The sequence below is a fragment of the Branchiostoma lanceolatum genome, chromosome 6, assembly GCF_035083965.1.
Source record: "Branchiostoma lanceolatum isolate klBraLanc5 chromosome 6, klBraLanc5.hap2, whole genome shotgun sequence".
Classification (NCBI taxonomy): domain Eukaryota; kingdom Metazoa; phylum Chordata; class Leptocardii; order Amphioxiformes; family Branchiostomatidae; genus Branchiostoma; species Branchiostoma lanceolatum.
The window spans coordinates 16,696,781-16,715,116 of NC_089727.1; the positions used below are offsets into that span (position 1 = coordinate 16,696,781).

General features: G+C 41.8%; 1 protein-coding gene across 1 annotated transcript in view; it reads right to left on the reverse strand.

Moving 5' to 3' along the window:
- LOC136437523 (prokineticin receptor 1-like) overlaps positions 1-16,933 on the reverse strand; it is a 33,343-nt gene extending 16,410 nt beyond the window's left edge. Inside the window, exons 1-3 of the mRNA XM_066432139.1 lie at positions 16,828-16,933; positions 9,066-9,216; positions 8,448-8,746 (exon numbers count right to left, since the gene is read on the reverse strand). Coding sequence (XP_066288236.1) covers positions 8,448-8,746; positions 9,066-9,215 — 449 coding nt within the window. The 5' untranslated portion in view covers position 9,216; positions 16,828-16,933. The remainder of the gene's footprint in view (positions 1-8,447; positions 8,747-9,065; positions 9,217-16,827) is intronic.
- Positions 16,934-18,336: the final 1,403 nt, after the last annotated feature.

An 18,336-nucleotide genomic window follows, 5' to 3' on the forward strand; every position in this document is an offset into this window, starting at 1 on the left:
CTTGTCATCTAACGCCATTTGTGACTGATATTGGCTTAGCGAGGAGAAAGCATGTGATGATGATAAATGGGCGCAGCACAGGTATATGATTGACGCCGACGGAACGTAAGCCCCTGTCTATAAACTGTACAAACTATCACATACACCACATGGACGCTAGGGATGCCCTACACGAATCCGCCAAGTATACACTCAGTCTAGATCGACGTTGGTTATGACAGCGGAAATCTCTTCCCATTTGTAAAGGCTATCAAATGCGCCATATGTACGCAAGGGATGTCCTACTGAAATCCTTCAAAGACTATCCAAACGAGTTTCTTGATTCTATTCGGGCGTTCGGCACAATAAAACGTGCCACGTGTACGCTTGTGGACATTCAGGCTGTGTAACGGGAAGAAAAGGCTCACGGTTTTCTTGAAACTATCAGGCGTTTCGTGGAAACAGGGAACCAGGGAAAGCTCTTTCCGTTTGAAGCAGAAACTATAAAACACACCACGTCTTTGTTGGGGATATCCTACTGAAACCCTATAAGGAATATGCTGACATTTATACAGGATCTCCGTAGGACACGGCAAATCTCTCTCCATTTGTAATGGCCACTATCTATGCAACACACTAACGCATGGGGATTCTACTCAAACTTTCACAGAACATAAAACTAATTTGTTTTGATCTACCTATACGGTAAGCATGTTTTAGAAACAAATGGTAAGAGCTTGCTGTAATAAGCTTGAAACACCACATAACATGGTTCCATCTAGCCTAGATATAATTGGTGGTTTGGCTGAAGAAATTGATTCAATCATTGGTTTTAAAGAGAGCAGTTTCACATGACCTCACTACCGATACCGTGTCTAATAGTTTTAGGCTACTTCATGTCACTCTACAGCAATCGAGTAACTTTTAAACAGTAAAAAGATACAATTTTCGCCTGGTCTATCATGAATACATTTACAGCTGCACTATTCTTACTATTCACATTGTCCTACACAGAGCCTCGTCTGCGGCCTTTGCAATGTACCTTGGGGAGGCTCTGCTAAACCCGGCTGAGGTTTCGACTTTTGTAGGCGTGGCCTCTAAGCAGCTGTCAGTCATTCAGAGAATCGCGTAAATCCGATTCTCTGATTGGGTGAAAGCTGGTTAGAGGCCACGCCCACAAAACCGGAAACCTGAGCCCGGTTTGGCAGAGCCTCCGCCCAATAGTCTCCAACCAGACCCAATAGATTGCAAAGACCGTATCCAACTGGAAGAAGGAGCTTATAGTGCAATCTAAGTTGGCTATGAAAACTCCTTCTGCCTGTTGGATACGGTCTTTGCCAACCCGTAGGTCTGCTTGGAGACTACCGCCCAAGGCATATTGCTATATTGCATAGGCCACTGGCGAAGCTCTGCGTATACGTAACGTAGAATGACGATTACTGCTGCCAAGTCTTATGGCAATAATTCGAACATTATTTTGATCTTGTTTGGTACGCTACACATGTCTGGCTCATTGTGAAGCTGACCGAACAGGCCAGCTCAATCGTCGTTCATTGCAGTACTCGTTGACCATAACCCGGCAGGCATATATGAAATGTACATTTACGATAAGCTAGACAAAGAGACTGGGAGAGAAGTTATTACTATGGAAGTCATCCATATATTTTGAACTCAACTGTAATTATTATCTCAGGCCGTAGTTGATGTGTGCTCCTAAGCAATATCAAGGCTTGGCTTGGTGATGAACTAGCATATATGAAATATAATGTTACGACAAGCTACACAAAGTGACTGGGAGAGAGAAAAGTATTACTGTGGAATTCATTCATTTCGAACTGCAAAATGAAGAGCATGTTAACCTTGTTGTGTTTGGTATGCTACACCTTCATCCAGCTAAAGCCCCCTCTCATTGGACCCGCGGCACGCTGGCGGCGTCGCTGCGGCCGATCGTATTGACAAAACACGAATTTCATCGACAAAAAAATGAATCTTTTTAAGCTTTGTGTGTTTTGTTGTCTTTTTGGTCATACTTGTATACGTTTTGAATGATATTCCCATTATAAAGTTAAGGGTAACACAAATCCAGTTTAGGACGCAGCGAGCCGCCAGCGTGCCGCGGGTCCAGTGAGAGGGGGGCTTTACCGAAAGACGAGCTCGATCTTTTTCCATTATTTGCTTGACAGCACTTATCGACCACAGCCCGCATAGCATCTACATTTACGATAGGTTAAACAAAGGGACTGTGGGAGAGAAACGATCATTTATTGCCCTGGAAGGCTTTAGTATGATGATATCTGCAATGGTGGTGTTAGCATAATGATAAATCTACATATCTATTGCCTATAAACAACACATGCCTATATAAGAACAGGTTCGGTTTTTCCAAGGCTTGGCAAACGTTTTCGCTTATAAAAGATGTAATTGCCACGATATTTCAATTGTATATGTAATAGCAAGCGGGAGCAATCCCTTCTGAAATACGATACCATGGACAACATCAATAAATTAAAGGCCTTTCCTTAAGAATTCATTGCAAAACATGCCGAATGGCTCTTTGAAAATACACGAGAGATCTTCTTTACAGGTACAAATCTTCAATCACTTAAGCCGAATGCATATTTGAAGACTGAATCAGAGTAATAAATTTTCCTTCATAACTTTATTGGTGCATACATAACGTTAGCTGTCTTGATCTGGCAGTGCTTTACTGCGGATGGGCGAAACCAAAACCGGGCTATTGTTTTGCATAACACCGATATCGAACGTATTGTAGAAGATCAAAGAACGCAAATGATCGAACAGTTTGAGACGTAGAGCTTAGAAGTTCGATTACTGGGTCCAGTATGTGACAATGGACTTTGTACTATAATATATTCTATTATACATTCTTAAAAGCTTGACATTTGATATAATTATCATGCATAATGATAAAGTGGAGGAATCAAACTTTTCAAAAAAGTAAGTCACCCTTAACGTTGTCCCTCTGTTTGGTACCAAATGGCTATTTTGAGGGACCTGGCCCATGGACTATATATTTTAGAGAAGGCCCCTTTGCTTTGTAGGATCGGTGTGTATACGGAATGACGCAAGTCAGGGTGGGTGGCCTCTGAAGTCTCATATCTTCCATTCCGGATGTTTGCTCAGGACTTTCAGTGTTTGCTTCTATACATAACGTCCTAAGATATGTATGTATGACTTTCCTTGAACTCGTGGCCAGCAGCACAATCATGGGGCGATCTCAAAGGACTGCTGGCTCCATTAGCTACGGCTTATTAGGATCAGGTGCGTGCAGGGGTGGACCTTACTACCAAAACAACCAATTACTGAAAGCCTTGAGAGCCATTCACAACGTCGTTATAAATATAGATCGTTGATCAGAGCGTGAGCAGAAGACCTAGTTGTATAGACGGAAGCGGTCGCCACTGCGGTAAGGAACGCCATGTATTACTTATTATCCCTCCTACACTCAATCAAAGGATCACGATTGGAAACCAAGGGGATTGTTTAAGCTTCGTCGGAACGCTAACCAGATTTGCACTGACGCACAACGGGACTTCATGACGAAGAATGAACATTGAGAACATGAAGAACATTGATTAGATCTTAAGAACCATTGCCAGTTGAATTAAGACAAGGGGACGGTTTGTTCATCTATTACGAGCGACGTTGGCGCAATCTATATCAGGTATGCGTTGATGAATGTTAGACACCCAGGTAATAAGATACGCCAAAAATAGTTACTCAAGCAAAATTTTGAAACAATCAGACGTTTCAGACAGCATCCGATATCTTTCGCCAGTGACTAAGGAAAAATCTGGCAGAAATAAGTTTTATACCCAAATACAGATAGATTATATGAATAGATATGTCAACGAAGTGAAGACAATTGCATTTCATTAACTTAGTTCTGCCAGATCTTTCCTTATTAGTCACTGACGAATGATAGCGGATGCTGTCTGAAACGTCTGAAATGACGATTACTGCTGCCAAGTCTTATGACAATAATTCGAACATCATTTTGACCTTGTTTGGTTTGCTACACATGTCTGGCTCATTGTGAAGCTGACCGAATAGGCGAGCTCAATCGTCGTCCATTGCAGTACTTGTTGACCATAGCCCGGCTAGCATATATGAAATGTACATTTACGATAAGCTAGACAAAGAGACTGGAAGATATAATATTATTACTATGAAAGTCATTCATATGTTTTGAACTGAACTATAATCAGTATCTCAGGCCGTAGTTGATGTGTGCTCCTAAGCAATATCAAGGCAATGGCTTGGTGATGAACTAGCATATATGAAATGTAATGTTACGAGAAGCTACACAAAGATAATGGAAGAGAGAAAGTTATTAACTGTGGAAGTCATTCATATATTTTGAACTGAACTATAATCATTATCTCAAGCCGTAGTTGATATGTGCTCCTAATCAATATCAATGCTTTGGCTTGGTGATGAACTAGAATGCATGAAATGTAATGTTACGAGAAGCTACACAAAGAGAATGGAAGAGAGAAAGTTATTACTGTGGAAGTCATTCATTTATTTTGAACTGAACAATAATTATCATCTCAGGCCGTAGTTGATGTGTGCTTCTAAGCAATATCAAGACTTTGGCTTGGTGATGAACTAGTATATATGAAATGTAATGTTACGATAAGCTACAGAAAGAGACTGGAAGAGAGAAAGTTATTACTGTGGAAGTCATTCATATATATATATATATTGAACTGCACTATAATTATCATCATTATTCCATGCTGTGACAGATAGGTGCTCCAAAGCAAATTGAAGAGCATCTTGACCTTAAGATGTTTGGTATGCTACGCATGTCTCCTTCATTCAGCTCACCGAAAGACTAGTTCGATCTTTGTTCATTATTTGCTTGACAGCACTTATGGACCACAGCTCGGATAGCATCTATGGTGTAGTGTACAATCTACCTTTACGATAGGTTAAACAAAAGGATTGTAGGAGAGAAACGATCATTTATTGCCCTGGAATTCGAAGGCTTTAGTATGATGATATCCGAAATGGTGGTGTTAGAATAATGATAAATCTACATGTCTATTGCCTATAAACAACACACGCCCATTTAAGAACATGTTCGGTTTGTCCAAGGCTTGACAAACGTTTTCGCCTATAAAAGACGTAATTGCCACGATATTTTGATTATATATGCAATAGGAACCAGGAGCAATCCCTTCTGAAATACGATACCATGGGCAACATCAATAGATTAAAGACCTTTCCTTAAGAATTCATTGCAAAACATGACGACTGAGATGTGTTTGAGACATTTTATGGTCATTCTTTTTAAAGTCTTCGTCGTGATTGAAGGTTGAAGTCGTAAACATGCCGAATGGCTCTTTGGAAATACACGAGAGATCTTCTTAACAGATACAAATCTTCAATCATTTGAGCCGCTTTGTTTCTTAAGACGGAATTGGAGTCATAGATTTCCCTTCAAAACTTTATTAGTGCATGCTAGGGATGGGTACCGGTACAGAAAATTCAGGTCCGGTCCAGGTCCAGGTCCAGAGGGTCAGGTCCGGACATGTACCTGTACCTGATCATAGTAGTGTCGCAGTACATCATATGTTGGAGAGCGAGACACAAGTAAAGGTAAAAGTCAGTGCAAGTGTATGCATGTGTTGGATCACTAACGTCATGTATGAAACGATATAATTTCTTAGGTTCGCACTTTCTCTCAAAATTAACAATACTCCGTTCACCGTCTGTTGATTCACAGCTAACGTCTTCGAAAAATCTTCGTTAAATCTGCTTTTTTTTGTATTTTCTTAGACCGGTTATGTAACCGCCAACTGGTACCCACCCCTAGTGCATACATAACGTTAGCTGTCTCGATCTGACAGTAATTTACTGCGGATGGATGAAACCAAAACCGGGCCAATGCTTTGCATAATACAGACATCGCACGTATTTTAGAAGATCAAAGAACGCAAATAATCAAACAGCTTGAGGCGTACGCGTATAACTTAGACATTCGATTACTGGGTCCAGTATGTGTAACAATATGGACCTTGTTCTGTGTTTAAGAGAGGGTCCTTTGTTTTGTAGGATTTGTGTGTATACAGAATGACACAAGTCAGGGTGGATGGCCTCTGAAGTCTCATATCTTCCATTCCGGATGTTTGCTCAGGATTTTTCAGTGTTTGCTTCCATATATAACGTCCTAAGTTATGTATGTTTGACTTCCCTTGAACTCGTGGCCAGCAGCACAATCATGGGGCGATCTCAAAGGACTGTCGGCTCCATTAGCTACGGCTTATTAGGATCAGGTGCGTGCAGAGGTGGACCTTACTACCAAAACAACCAATTACTGAAAGCCTTGAGAGCCATTCACAACGTCGTTATAAATATAGATCGACGATCAACGTGACCAGAAGACCTAGTTGTATAGACGGAAGCGGTCGCCGCTGCGGTAAGGAACGCCATGTATTACTTATTATCCCTCCCACACTCAATCGAAGGATCACGATTGGAAACCAAGGGAATTGTTTAAGCTTCGTCGGAACGCTAACCAGATTTGCACTGACGCACAACGGGACTTCATGACGAAGAATGACCATTGAGAACATTAATAACATTAAAGACCACAGCCAAATTGATCATATCTTAAGACAAGGAATGAAGACAAGGTGAAGGGTTGTTCATCTCAGACTGTTACGAGCGACGTTGGCGCAATCTACACCAGGTATGCGTTGATGAAGAATAGACATCCAGGTAATAAGATACGCCAAAAATAATTACTCAAGCACCTAGATAAAATTTTGAAACAGTCAGACGTTTCAGACAGCATCCGCTATCTTTCGCCAGTGACTAAGGAAAGATCTGGCAGAAATAAGTTTTATACCAAAATATAAATAGATTATATGAATGGATATGTTAACAAAGTGAAGACAATTGCATTTCATTAACTTAGTTCTGCCAGATCTTTCCCTATTAGTCACTGACGAATGATAGCGGATGCTGTCTAAAACGTCTGACTGTTTCAAAATTTTATCCAGCTGCTTGAGTAACTATTTTGGCGTACATCAGGTATGCGCTTCACGACATTCTTGAGAAACTTGGAAGGCGTCCTGGATTGAGAGTCTCAAAAGACCAAACTTAGCAATGAAGGATAGGTCAATGGAAAAAGTTGCCGCAGTATGCCGCCGGAACTAACCGGGTGAGTAATGACCACGTCATCACATGGTCGGATCGACTCGCTGTCTCCACACATTGAACGAAGAAGAATGTTAGCTCAGAGTAACCACTTCTTCTGATCAAATGTTGTCGGCATCATAAATGAGAAAGAAATAAGATGATACATATATACTGTACGCATCGTTAAGCGGCGCTTGCTACAATTAACTTGAAAGACTTACATTTATTGATAGTAGTAATGTAACCACACATGCTTCTGCTGGTAACTTATCATACTTTATACAGCCGTCATATGAGTCCGTGATAATGGTGTGCTTTTTCTTCGATCTCATCCTGTCATGGGAAGCAATTAGGCAGGTATAGATGTCTTCATGTGATTTGTTTGAGATGTTTTAACGGCGCAATGCGCCCTGTAAACAAATACGAGTAGATTTAAGTTCCAGAATAACGGCTGTACTGGTAAGCCATATCGTATCACAAGTGACATCTTTTCAGTAGAACAAATGTCACAATGAAATACTTGCTGATTCGATAATGCGATGCCGGTACGTTCTGCGAGACTCGCCATTCCGGAGAGAGGTAATTAGTTCTAATCCGTGACATTGATAGATCAGCGTTCGGGTTGGAAAGACTATAGGGACACTTTGTTCATGTATAATAACCTTAGCAACTATCACTCAATGTCAGTCGGATAAAGTTTTGCCACACGAAAAAATGGATATTAAGAATATTAAGAACCGTGAATTGTTTTCTATTGTCAAATATTGCACTCTTACATGAAATTCACTACGTATACGGTTCTTCGTCTTCTTTCACACATAATTGTGTCATTTGCCATTCCTTAACTAGAAATCAGACTGCAGGAGCATCTTGCAAGCTGGTAGGTTAGTCAAAGAGCTGTGCACACTCATTCTTTTTACTTATCTATACGAAATTTCGGCTGCAGTACAAAGGTCGGTAACCAAGAGGCCCAAAATTGAACTTGACCATCGGGTCCACAACACAACGTATCAAATATCATCACAATCCATCTAGCTAGAGGCTCTTAAGATATTGCGCGGGATACGCACTCACACACGCACACGCACAGTAACGCACAAAGAGACAAGCAGGATCAAAAACTATACCTTCATTTTTTTAATGGAGGTAACAAGTCTTCTAAGATGAATAAAGATTTCAAAGAAATGTTCATGGTAGTTAACGTTACATGACCAATTAACGTGCAGGATAAGTTTACGTCCAGTTTGGGTCATGACGATAATTGGTCATGTTGCGTTACATGAAGTAACACGTACCTATCGATGGCTATCACCAGCAGCGCGTTGGTGGACACGTAGAGGGAGGTCTGCCGCAGGAAGTGGACAGCCACGCAGGTCACGTGACTGTGGGTCCACATCCGGGACTTGATGATGTAGTAGTCGAGGTTGAAGGGCAGACAGAAGACGGCCACCAGGAAGTCGGACAGGGCGAGGTTGGCGATCAGCGTGTTGGTCATGGTGCGGGCCTTCTTGAACCAGGCGATGACTGAGATCAGCAGGATGTTGCCGAAGCCGCACGTCATCACGATCAGGCAGTAGACAATCCCTAGGAACACCTGCGGGGTTGAGGAATAGTTTTGGTTTTAGCTTTTCATCAACGTGCAGCTATGCCCTGCACATTGCTTCTTACGTTTCCCTGAGAAATCGCAATACTATAGCCTTGCTCTTATTTGTATGTTATGCATATTCTGAAAGTGACACAATCAACTTGAGTCAAGCATTGCCGCCACCGTTGATGACTAAAATCACACAGGATCACGTTCATTCCGGTAAGGGCGATTGATAAATGAGAATGGAGAATTATAAGCTACTGCAACAACTGGAAAAGCTATTTAGAGTGACGAAGTTATGGTATAAACCGACGCTGTGTCGTACCTTCAGGCCTACTGAGACCTCCGCGTCTGTTTCAGTTGGAGCGAACTCCGGCAAGTCGTAGTCCTCATAGTACGGCGGCATGTCGGTGACATTGGTGCTGTTGCAGCCAGCCTCGGGCAGCGACGCTACCGATGTGTTTGATGCGTTCATGCTGTAAGCAATGCAGAGAGACGGATATAAAATCACAGGCATTCCTGGGTTAGTGAGTGAGTGAGTGATCATAGAACTTCTTATTTCAAACAACGTGGTAGAGTAAAGTAATTCAAGATCATTCCTCCGCCATCTACGATTTCCTCAAAACTCAACCGACAATCTTCACAAAAACAATATCTACGCAGTCGCTGGAATTTCAACGCTGCACTGAATACCGATTTCCTCTGAGACCTGCAGGGGGAAATCATGATCAGTCGACATTTAGCTAATGGAAATGTTATTTCCCAAGAACCATGCAGAAGAAGCTTGCCCTACGTATATGAATATCATTGCCCAAATCGATATGGCTCTTACCTATTGCATCTAGACGCATTAAACTGGGTATCAAAATGTCTGGGTTGAGTAATCATGGTGTGATGCAAGTACAGGTTCCCTTTGGCTAGCGTAACGACATTTACGTGTTTATGATTCATAGGAGTGTGGGATTTGAAGTGTGCAAAGGTTGTACTCTGTGAGGACACCTCCCAGAGGTATACTTCACCCTTGGATATTATCAACATTTCTTTCGGCCAAAACTGAAAATAGGGTGCATGTCATGATATAGGCTCCTGGCGAGTGATAAAGAGATAAGAACGTTTGACGATAGAAGACATGTCATACACGCACATCATCGTTTATTTGTTTATTTGTTTATTTATTTCGCACTTAGAAATATACATACATAAGAAAGAAATACAAAGATTATAAAACAATGCAGGGCAGGCCAAAAAGCTTCTGCTTATGAAAAAGCCTCCCTTTATCAAATCATTACATTTTTAGTTGATCAGTTATACGTAAATAAGTTGATATACGTAAATAAGATGATAAATAAAATGAAACAAAAACATCGTTAAACAGTAAAAAGGGGGAAGGTGCAATAAAATGTAAAAAATGGAATAGATACATCTTAATGCCCTGACACCATTTTCTTTATGTACGCTATAACTTAAGTTTGTGTGGCCCAGCGGTCAGCAACCCTTTTTCTGGACAGGAAGGTCGATCTAAAATCCAGCAGTTGGTCACCTAGCTGTATTCTACTGGAAAGGGCTGCAGTTCTTATGATGGGGTGTTAAGCCTTGGTCCAATGTTAATTGTATTTTTCAAATAGTTGAATAGCCCCTGCAACACTTAGACACACACTGTCTGCCTTTCATGTTAATCTCCAGGCAGATCTATCCGTGGCAATGAATGTATCCACATTCCACAGGGCAAAAGAAGCATTATTGGCCCGGCACCGAGTGGCCAATAATGCTTCTTTTGCCCTGTGGATATACTGTCATTGCCACCGCTCATTTCGTGTCACCTTCCACTGATTGAATCACTGGAAGGATTTGTCTGTCTTATGCTACGGTCCCATTTCCAATCCGGGGCCCGGCTGGCCAAAACTTACGAAAAACAAAAAAGCATATCAAGAAAATACGCAATGTATGGTTTGGAGTATTTCTTTAATGTTTTGTGTCGTTTATTGTCTTTTCTATCATATTTATCGATATCGTTCGAACAAGTTGCCCGCCCGGCAAATTGAAAATGGGACCGTAGCGTTACGCAAACTTCCCCTGTCCGAGCCTTTACGTCCGGGTCGGGCGCTGTTAGGCCCCTGAAGCGCGATTCAATCAGGCTATGGAAGGATAAACCTCCAGTAACTGTAGTACAATGTGGATCTATAAACGTATGCTTTTACTACCGACGGGTTAGGAGGACACATAAACCGTCTTTGTAGTTTTACAGCCTCGACCTGTTGCAATGCTCAAAGTATTCAGGAGTACTTAAACAGATTCTGGTGAAGGAATTAAGGTCCTGCCGTGTACAATGACCAAATGTTTTGAAACTATATACTGTACGTATTTCAGGGTAGAGACTCCGATCTGGTAGAATAGCAGATTTTGCCGGAAGAGATCCCGATTGACAGAGACTACAATCGTGATTTCTACCGGAAAAAATGGCGATTCCGCCAGATTAGAGTCTCTACCCTGACATATACACTGTATATATAAATCACATAAATTGGAGCTTTGTTTAACTCAAAGTCGAAAGGCCGTAAATTGGAATGACTGCATGTAGGCGAAATGTAAGCATGACATTTTTCTCATTTTATAGGATTCACATAAGAAATAGGACAGTTCTAATGATGACATATACATACGTTTGAATGTACAAATTGCATTGTTTGCTCGGCTGGATTACCAGAACGACAATTTGTCGCTGTAATTGCTTTACGATGATTCTAATTACAAGGATGCTTCTTGTAGCTGGGCTGATGACAGGGCCGCAGGCTCCCTGCTAGTCAAAACCCCGCTATTTGAGATCCACACGGGACTGCTGTCGGTGGTTAGGGCGGGATGAATCTGATGTTTGCTATGACAACAGGCAATCAGTGCCGCATCAGGCAGCCGTCACCCCACTGTGAGCCAGAATACGTTACCAACGTTGATTCTTATGTTTGGGTGTGTGAAAAGAGAAATCTTGATACTTGCAATTGCTACATTCATATTGTTCAATCTATGCATGCAAAGCACTAATTTTCAATACTGCAATGCGGGTGTATGATGTTCAAGACTCAGGTTATGATGTCAAAACGTTGACAGTGCACAACATATAATCATTTGTAAATAGTACCTCAACTGCACAACAGTTCAGCCGAACTTAAAATGATAATTTGTAGTATTTTGAACTGATTTATGTGAGAGTTGATGCTTTTAAGTAGCTTCGTGGAAGTTTGGACATGAGAGATGTTGAGCAAGCGGCGAAAAAAACGTCCGTTAACAAACCATTAGGTGCACGCTAACTTCAAAAAAATGTTCAATCCTCCTTGTAGTTGGGCTGATGACAGGGCAGCATGGCTCCCTGTTAGTCAAAGCCCCGCTATTTGAGATCCACACGGGACTGCTGTCGGTGGTTAGGGCGGGATGAATCTGATGTTTGCTATGACAACAGGCAATTAGCGCCGCATCAGGCAATTGTCACCCCACTGTGAGCCAGAATACGTAACTCAACGTTGATTCTTATGTTTGGATAGGTGAAAAGAGAAATCTTGATACTTGCTACATTCATATTGTGCAATCTATGCATGTAAAGCACTAATTTTCAATACTGCAATGCGGGTGTATGATGTACAAGACTCAGGTAGCAAGATGTCAAAACGTTAACAGTGCACAAAATAATCATTTATGAATAGTAACTCAACTGCCCCACAGTTCTTCCGAACATGAAATGATACTTCGTATTATTTTCTACTGAATTATGTGAAATTTGATACTTTTAAATAGCTTCGTGGAAGTTTGGACATGAGAGATGTTCAGCAAGCGGCGAAAAACGTCCGTTAACAGACCATTAGGTCCACGCTAACTTCAACAAATGTTCAATGTTCCTAGTAGTTGGGCTGATGACAGGGTAGTATGGTTCACTGCTAGTCAAGGCCCCGCTATTTGAGATCCACACGGGACTTCTATCGGTGGTTATCAGAGAGGGATGAATCTGATGTTTGCTATGACAACAGGCAATCAGCGCCGCATCAGGCAGCCGTCACCCCACTGTGAGCCAGAATACGTAACTTAAGGTTGGTTTTCATGTTTGTGGGTGAAAACAGAAGTCTTTATACTTGCTACATTAATATTTTGCAACTTAAGTGATGCATGTAAAATACTAATTTAGCACTACTGCAATCCGGGTGTATGATGTAACGTTACAAGACTCAGGTAAGATGTCAAAACAGTGCACAGCATAATCATTTATAAATAGTAATTCAACTACCCAACGGTTCTTCCGAACTTAAAATGATAATTTGGAGTATTTTGTACTGATTTATGTGAGAGTTGATGCTTCTAAGTAGTTTCGTGGAAGTTTGAACGTGAGCGATGTTCAGCAAGCGGCGAAAAACGTCCGTTAACAGACCATTAGGTCCACGTTAGCTTTAACAAATGTTCAATGTTCCTAGTAGTTGGGCCGATGACAGGGCAGCAGGCCTCCTGTTAGTCAAAGCCCTGCTAGTTGAGATCCACACGGGACTTCCGTCGGTGGTTAGGGCGGGATAAATCTGATGTTTGCTATGGCAACAGGCAATCAGTGCCGCATCAGGCAACCGTTGCCCCACTGTGAGCCAGAATACGTAACTTAAGGTTGATTCTTATATGTTTGGATGGGTGAAAAGAGAAATCTTGATACTTGCTACATTCATATTGTGCAATCTATGCATGTAAAGCACTAATTTTCAATACTGCAATGCGGGTGTATGATGTACAAGACTCAGGTAGTAAGATGTCAAAACGTTGACAGTGCACAACATATAATCATTTATAGATAGTACCTCAACTGCACAACAGTTTATCCGAACTTAAAATGATAATTTGTAGTATTTTGAACTGATTTATGTGTGAGTTGATGCTTCTAAGTAGCTTCGTGGAAGTTTGAAGATGAGCGATGTTCATGAATTCAGCAATCGAAGCGGCGAAAAAAACCTCCATTAACAGACCATTAGGTTCTCGCTAACTTCATCAACAAATGTTCCATGTTCCTAGTAGTTGAGCTGATGACAGGGCAGCATTGCTCACTGTTAGTATAGTCAAAGCCCCGCTATTTGAGATCCACACGGGATTTCTGTCGGTGGTTAGGGCAGCATAAATCTGATGTTTGCTATGACAACAGGCAATCAGTGCCGCATCAGGCAATTGTCACCCCACTGTGAGTCAGAATACGTAACTTAAGGTTGATTCTTATGTTTGGTGGGTGAAAAGAGAAGGCTTTATACTTCCTACATTAATATTTTGCAATTTAATTGATGCATGTAGAATACTAATTTAGCACTACTGCAATCCGGGTGTATGATGTAACGTTACAAGACTCAGGTAAGATGTCAAAACAGTGCACAGCATAATCATTTATAAATAGTAACTCAACTGCCCCACAGTACTTCCAAACTTGAAATGATAAATTGTAGTATTTGAACTGATTTATGTGAGAGTTGATGCTTTTAAGTAGTTTCTTGGAAGTTTGAACGTGAGCGATGTTCAGCAAGCGAAGCGGCGAAAAACGTCCGTTAACAGACCATTAGGTCCACGCTAACCTCAACAAATATTCAATCCTCCTTGTAGTTGGTCTGATGACAGGACAGTATGGCTCCCTGTTAGTCAAAGTCCCGCTATTTGAGATCCACACGGGACTGCTGTCGGTGGTTATTAGAGAGGGATGAATCTGATGTTTGCTATGACAACAGGCAATCAGCGCCGCATCAGGCAATTGTCACCCCACTGTGAGCCAGAATACGTAACTTAACGTTGATTCTTATGTTTGGATGGGTGAAAAGAGATGTCTTGATACTTGCTACATTCATATTTTGCATTCTAAGTGATGCCCATGATGTGCAAAAACCGGTAGTAAGATGTCAAAACAGTGCAGCACATAATCGTTGATGAATAGTAATCAACCGCCCCATTGTCAAGTTCTGTTTGAAGGACAATGTCTGCTCTTCAATGACAACGAAAAGCATATGAGGTTCTGATCACCGCAATATATGACTATTCATATTTTGCAAGCGCTGATACCATACATAAAGATTGAATTTAGAGATTTTTAAATCTCTAAATTCAATCTTTAAAACATAATGTGGGCCCATCCTAGAGCCTGCAATGACCTACATGCATCGATTTTGCAAGCTCATAAATGTGATTACGTTTTTATTAGTCATATGTAACGGTTACGTGTCACTTACAATAGTATGGAACATTACTCTCTCCATGAGATACATCAAATCCCCCCTTGAAGGATTCAAGTTCAAAGTCACATTACTGGGAAACGTGGTATTATGGCGATCTAGCTAGCTGACAAAGGAAGACGTATCGAGGGAAATAAGAACTGGACATGTTTGCCTGTGGCTAGATAGAAGTGTTTCATGACTGAGCGTCCTGGAACTTAAGATTCGTTTGATATTGATTCTGCCCGCTGCGGGAAGTGTCAACATCTGCCAAGGTGCTTTCGGGGATAAAATTTTGTACGTCAATAAGTGTGGCACCCTCCTTTATCAGCCCTGAAACCCGCTTGGGAAATGCTCGGCAAACCCTCCCGGTCTCGGCCCTGATCTTTTGAACGGAGATTTTGGCTTCTGGGGGCGTCATTGACAGTTGCTCATAAATGCCTTATTTGGCACAAACAGTCGTTAGTTACTCAGGAATAATTAATGAGCTAGCCTTACTTGGCACAAATATTCGTTATCTTGTTCTGAACCCAAAGTAGCGATGTAAGACAGAATATATCAAGTTCTTAACTCGTCAAGTTGTACGTGACTAACATCCGTGCAATCATTACTTGCATCCGTCTGTCTACTCTAGACGCATGATCGAGTAACGCCCAAGGACTTGTATCGGCATCGTTAGCGTTTTTACATGACTGATTGCGGTAGTTCTGAAGAGAAAGCTTCCATCTTGTGACCGTGGCCGTGTAAACTAATCACGATTTGTTCCGTAATCAGGCGTTGGGCAGCCGACTAGTTGGCGCCGCAGTGATGCAGTTCAAAGGACCGGGGGAGCATGATATGTAGTTAAGACTGTCCCTGGGACCCATAGAGTACGATCTATATACTTCACCTTCCAGCGGAATAGATTTATCAGGTGGCTGTATTCCACCCACCTGGCCGTCGTTTACCTTCCCGGTGATCCCCCAAACGCCCCCGTCCGTCCCTCCGACTCGCCTGGAGTGAAATATCAACTCCCACACGGCAGCCATGACAGAATTCCCCGAAGAGCTACTACAAATCAGAATTTCTTCTATAGCCGGAGAGATAAATGGTACCAGAACGAAATGTAAAAGACGATAGCGGCAATGCAAAGGAACCGCTGGCAATGCAGAGGAACCGCTGCTCTGACAACCGGGTTTCAGAGGAAAGGCTTAAATAGCGCAGTTCTACTATACGAGCCAACGATGCTGAAGGCAAAGAAGTTTAGTTTAGGGTACAGCTGCCTGAGTTCGTACTGCCATCAATTTTCTAAGAGTAAATGTTAAATCGTAGTCATCAAATCGTTATGCCACAGTTTACAAATACTACCCGTAGCTATCTTCTAACATTCTGAGGTCGTACTACCATTACTCGAGTCAAGTGAATGTTTAATCGTAGACGTAGTCAAAAAAAGTATTGTGAAACACCTCAACACAGCTAAATGCTACTGAAAGCAAACTGAAAGGATATAGCAGAGCATTCATCTAAGGTATTAAAACGTATATTTGTATATTTGAACCAGTTCAGTTCGATGGCAACAGGCCTTCGGTTTGCAGCCCACATTACAAATTGCATTGGACCAACTTTATGCCCTTTACAAAGAAACGGTAAAAATCAATTTGTAGCACATTGTCCCCCAGTAGCAGTTGTATAGCCTACGTTAATTGCTGCCGTGTTGGCTCCGACCTGTTCTATAATTAATGAAACTGCTGACCATCAATCCATCCGTAGGTACCGTACCATCCACTTTACTGCCTCGAAATAAAAATGGACAACAAAGTACATACGTGGAACAAACTGGACAGCAAAGAATCGGACGTTACCGTTTTACAGAGAGCGATCGTTAGGTTTGCAGAACCCTCTTACCTTGGATGTCGTTCTGCCGAGCTGCAGTACCGTTGTAGAAGCTGATGAGCGGAATCCCCTCTTCAACCGCGCGCGTTCCGCATCATGGCACCAGGCAATGGTCACGATGACATCACTGCGAGTCGGTGGGGGAGCTCAAACAAGTTATTCTGAGCAGCGCGTACATGCGCACTAGCAGACCTCACCATAATTATCTTCCTCTGGGGAAAATGACTTGCTGGGTTTGATAAGAGCCAGGTAAAGCTCTTCCCGGATCCCTCGCATTGCCAGGGCAGACTTCCATTGGCTAAGGGAGATATCACAGCCGGCCGAGTCTTTTACTCCAGGATAAAGTCAGGTTTATCGCAAAGCCTGTTATCTATATCAAAGAACACCCCCACCCTAGCCTCGAGCAACATTCTGTCTTCCTAACACAGAGAATTCATGGATACGAACTGAAGTATTATGCGAAGCTTCCCATTTGTTGTGCCGAAGCACAATCAATTACCTGTCAGTGAGCTCCAAGATGTCAGTGAACTCCAAAGTTGAAAGATGACAACTTGTCTTTTTAATAATGCTGTTACGAATGGCTGTACTTTGTAACGTCTGTTACTGCTCAGGTCTAGGGGGCATGAAATGAATGTACCACAATCTCTAAGTAGATGCACGGCTCAACTTTACTGAATGTCTCACTTTTCATCTACCAGTTCACTGCATCAGTTTAAAAGCGTATCCGTCGTCGCAAAACGTTGCACAAAATCATGCTTTAAGAGCCAGGGTTCTCCACCTATATCTTCTGTCGGGGTGCTAGTAACTAAATTGACTACAAACATGCTCCCCACATAAATGGATTACACTCTGTAGGGGATCTATTACGGACTACACACAAGAACAAGAGTTCGGAGACCTCAAAGCTCCTTGAAATATATATCATGCAAATTAGGTCCACATTTGCATAATTTGTATTCAAACAAACACGCACACAAACACGCCCAGAACAATATCTCCGTGAAAAAAATCTCCATTTTTCATGGAGATAACAATGGCAGGGGTTACAGCAGATGACAGGAAGTAATATGCATGTTAACTGACATCTCAAGTTTTGAAAAATCCTGTATATTGGTCCACTAATTTTTCAGCAAAACCGTTTCATTCAAGGACAATTTACCCAGATAGTTGTAGCAAACACAAATACCCAATACACTACCTTTAGACTAACAAGTTGTTTTCACACAGGAGCCCAGGCTTTGTATGGGCCTTCAGTTTCACATCCTTGTTTGAACTGACTTTCAACAAAGACCAGCCCCTGTCAAGCTTGCAGACTTGTATCAAAAACTGTATTGTGAAGTGTAAACAATTACTCGCAGTTAGCTTAATGAGTTTATAATTGATAGCTGTGTGTCTAGAAATCTGTCAATACTTTTGGTTGCCTACATGACAAGCTTAGAAACCAGATCCAGAATTAGCCAAGTATTCTGTGGCACTGGCCAACAAACCTCCCACTTTACCAGGGTTGGCTTGGTGTGCCAG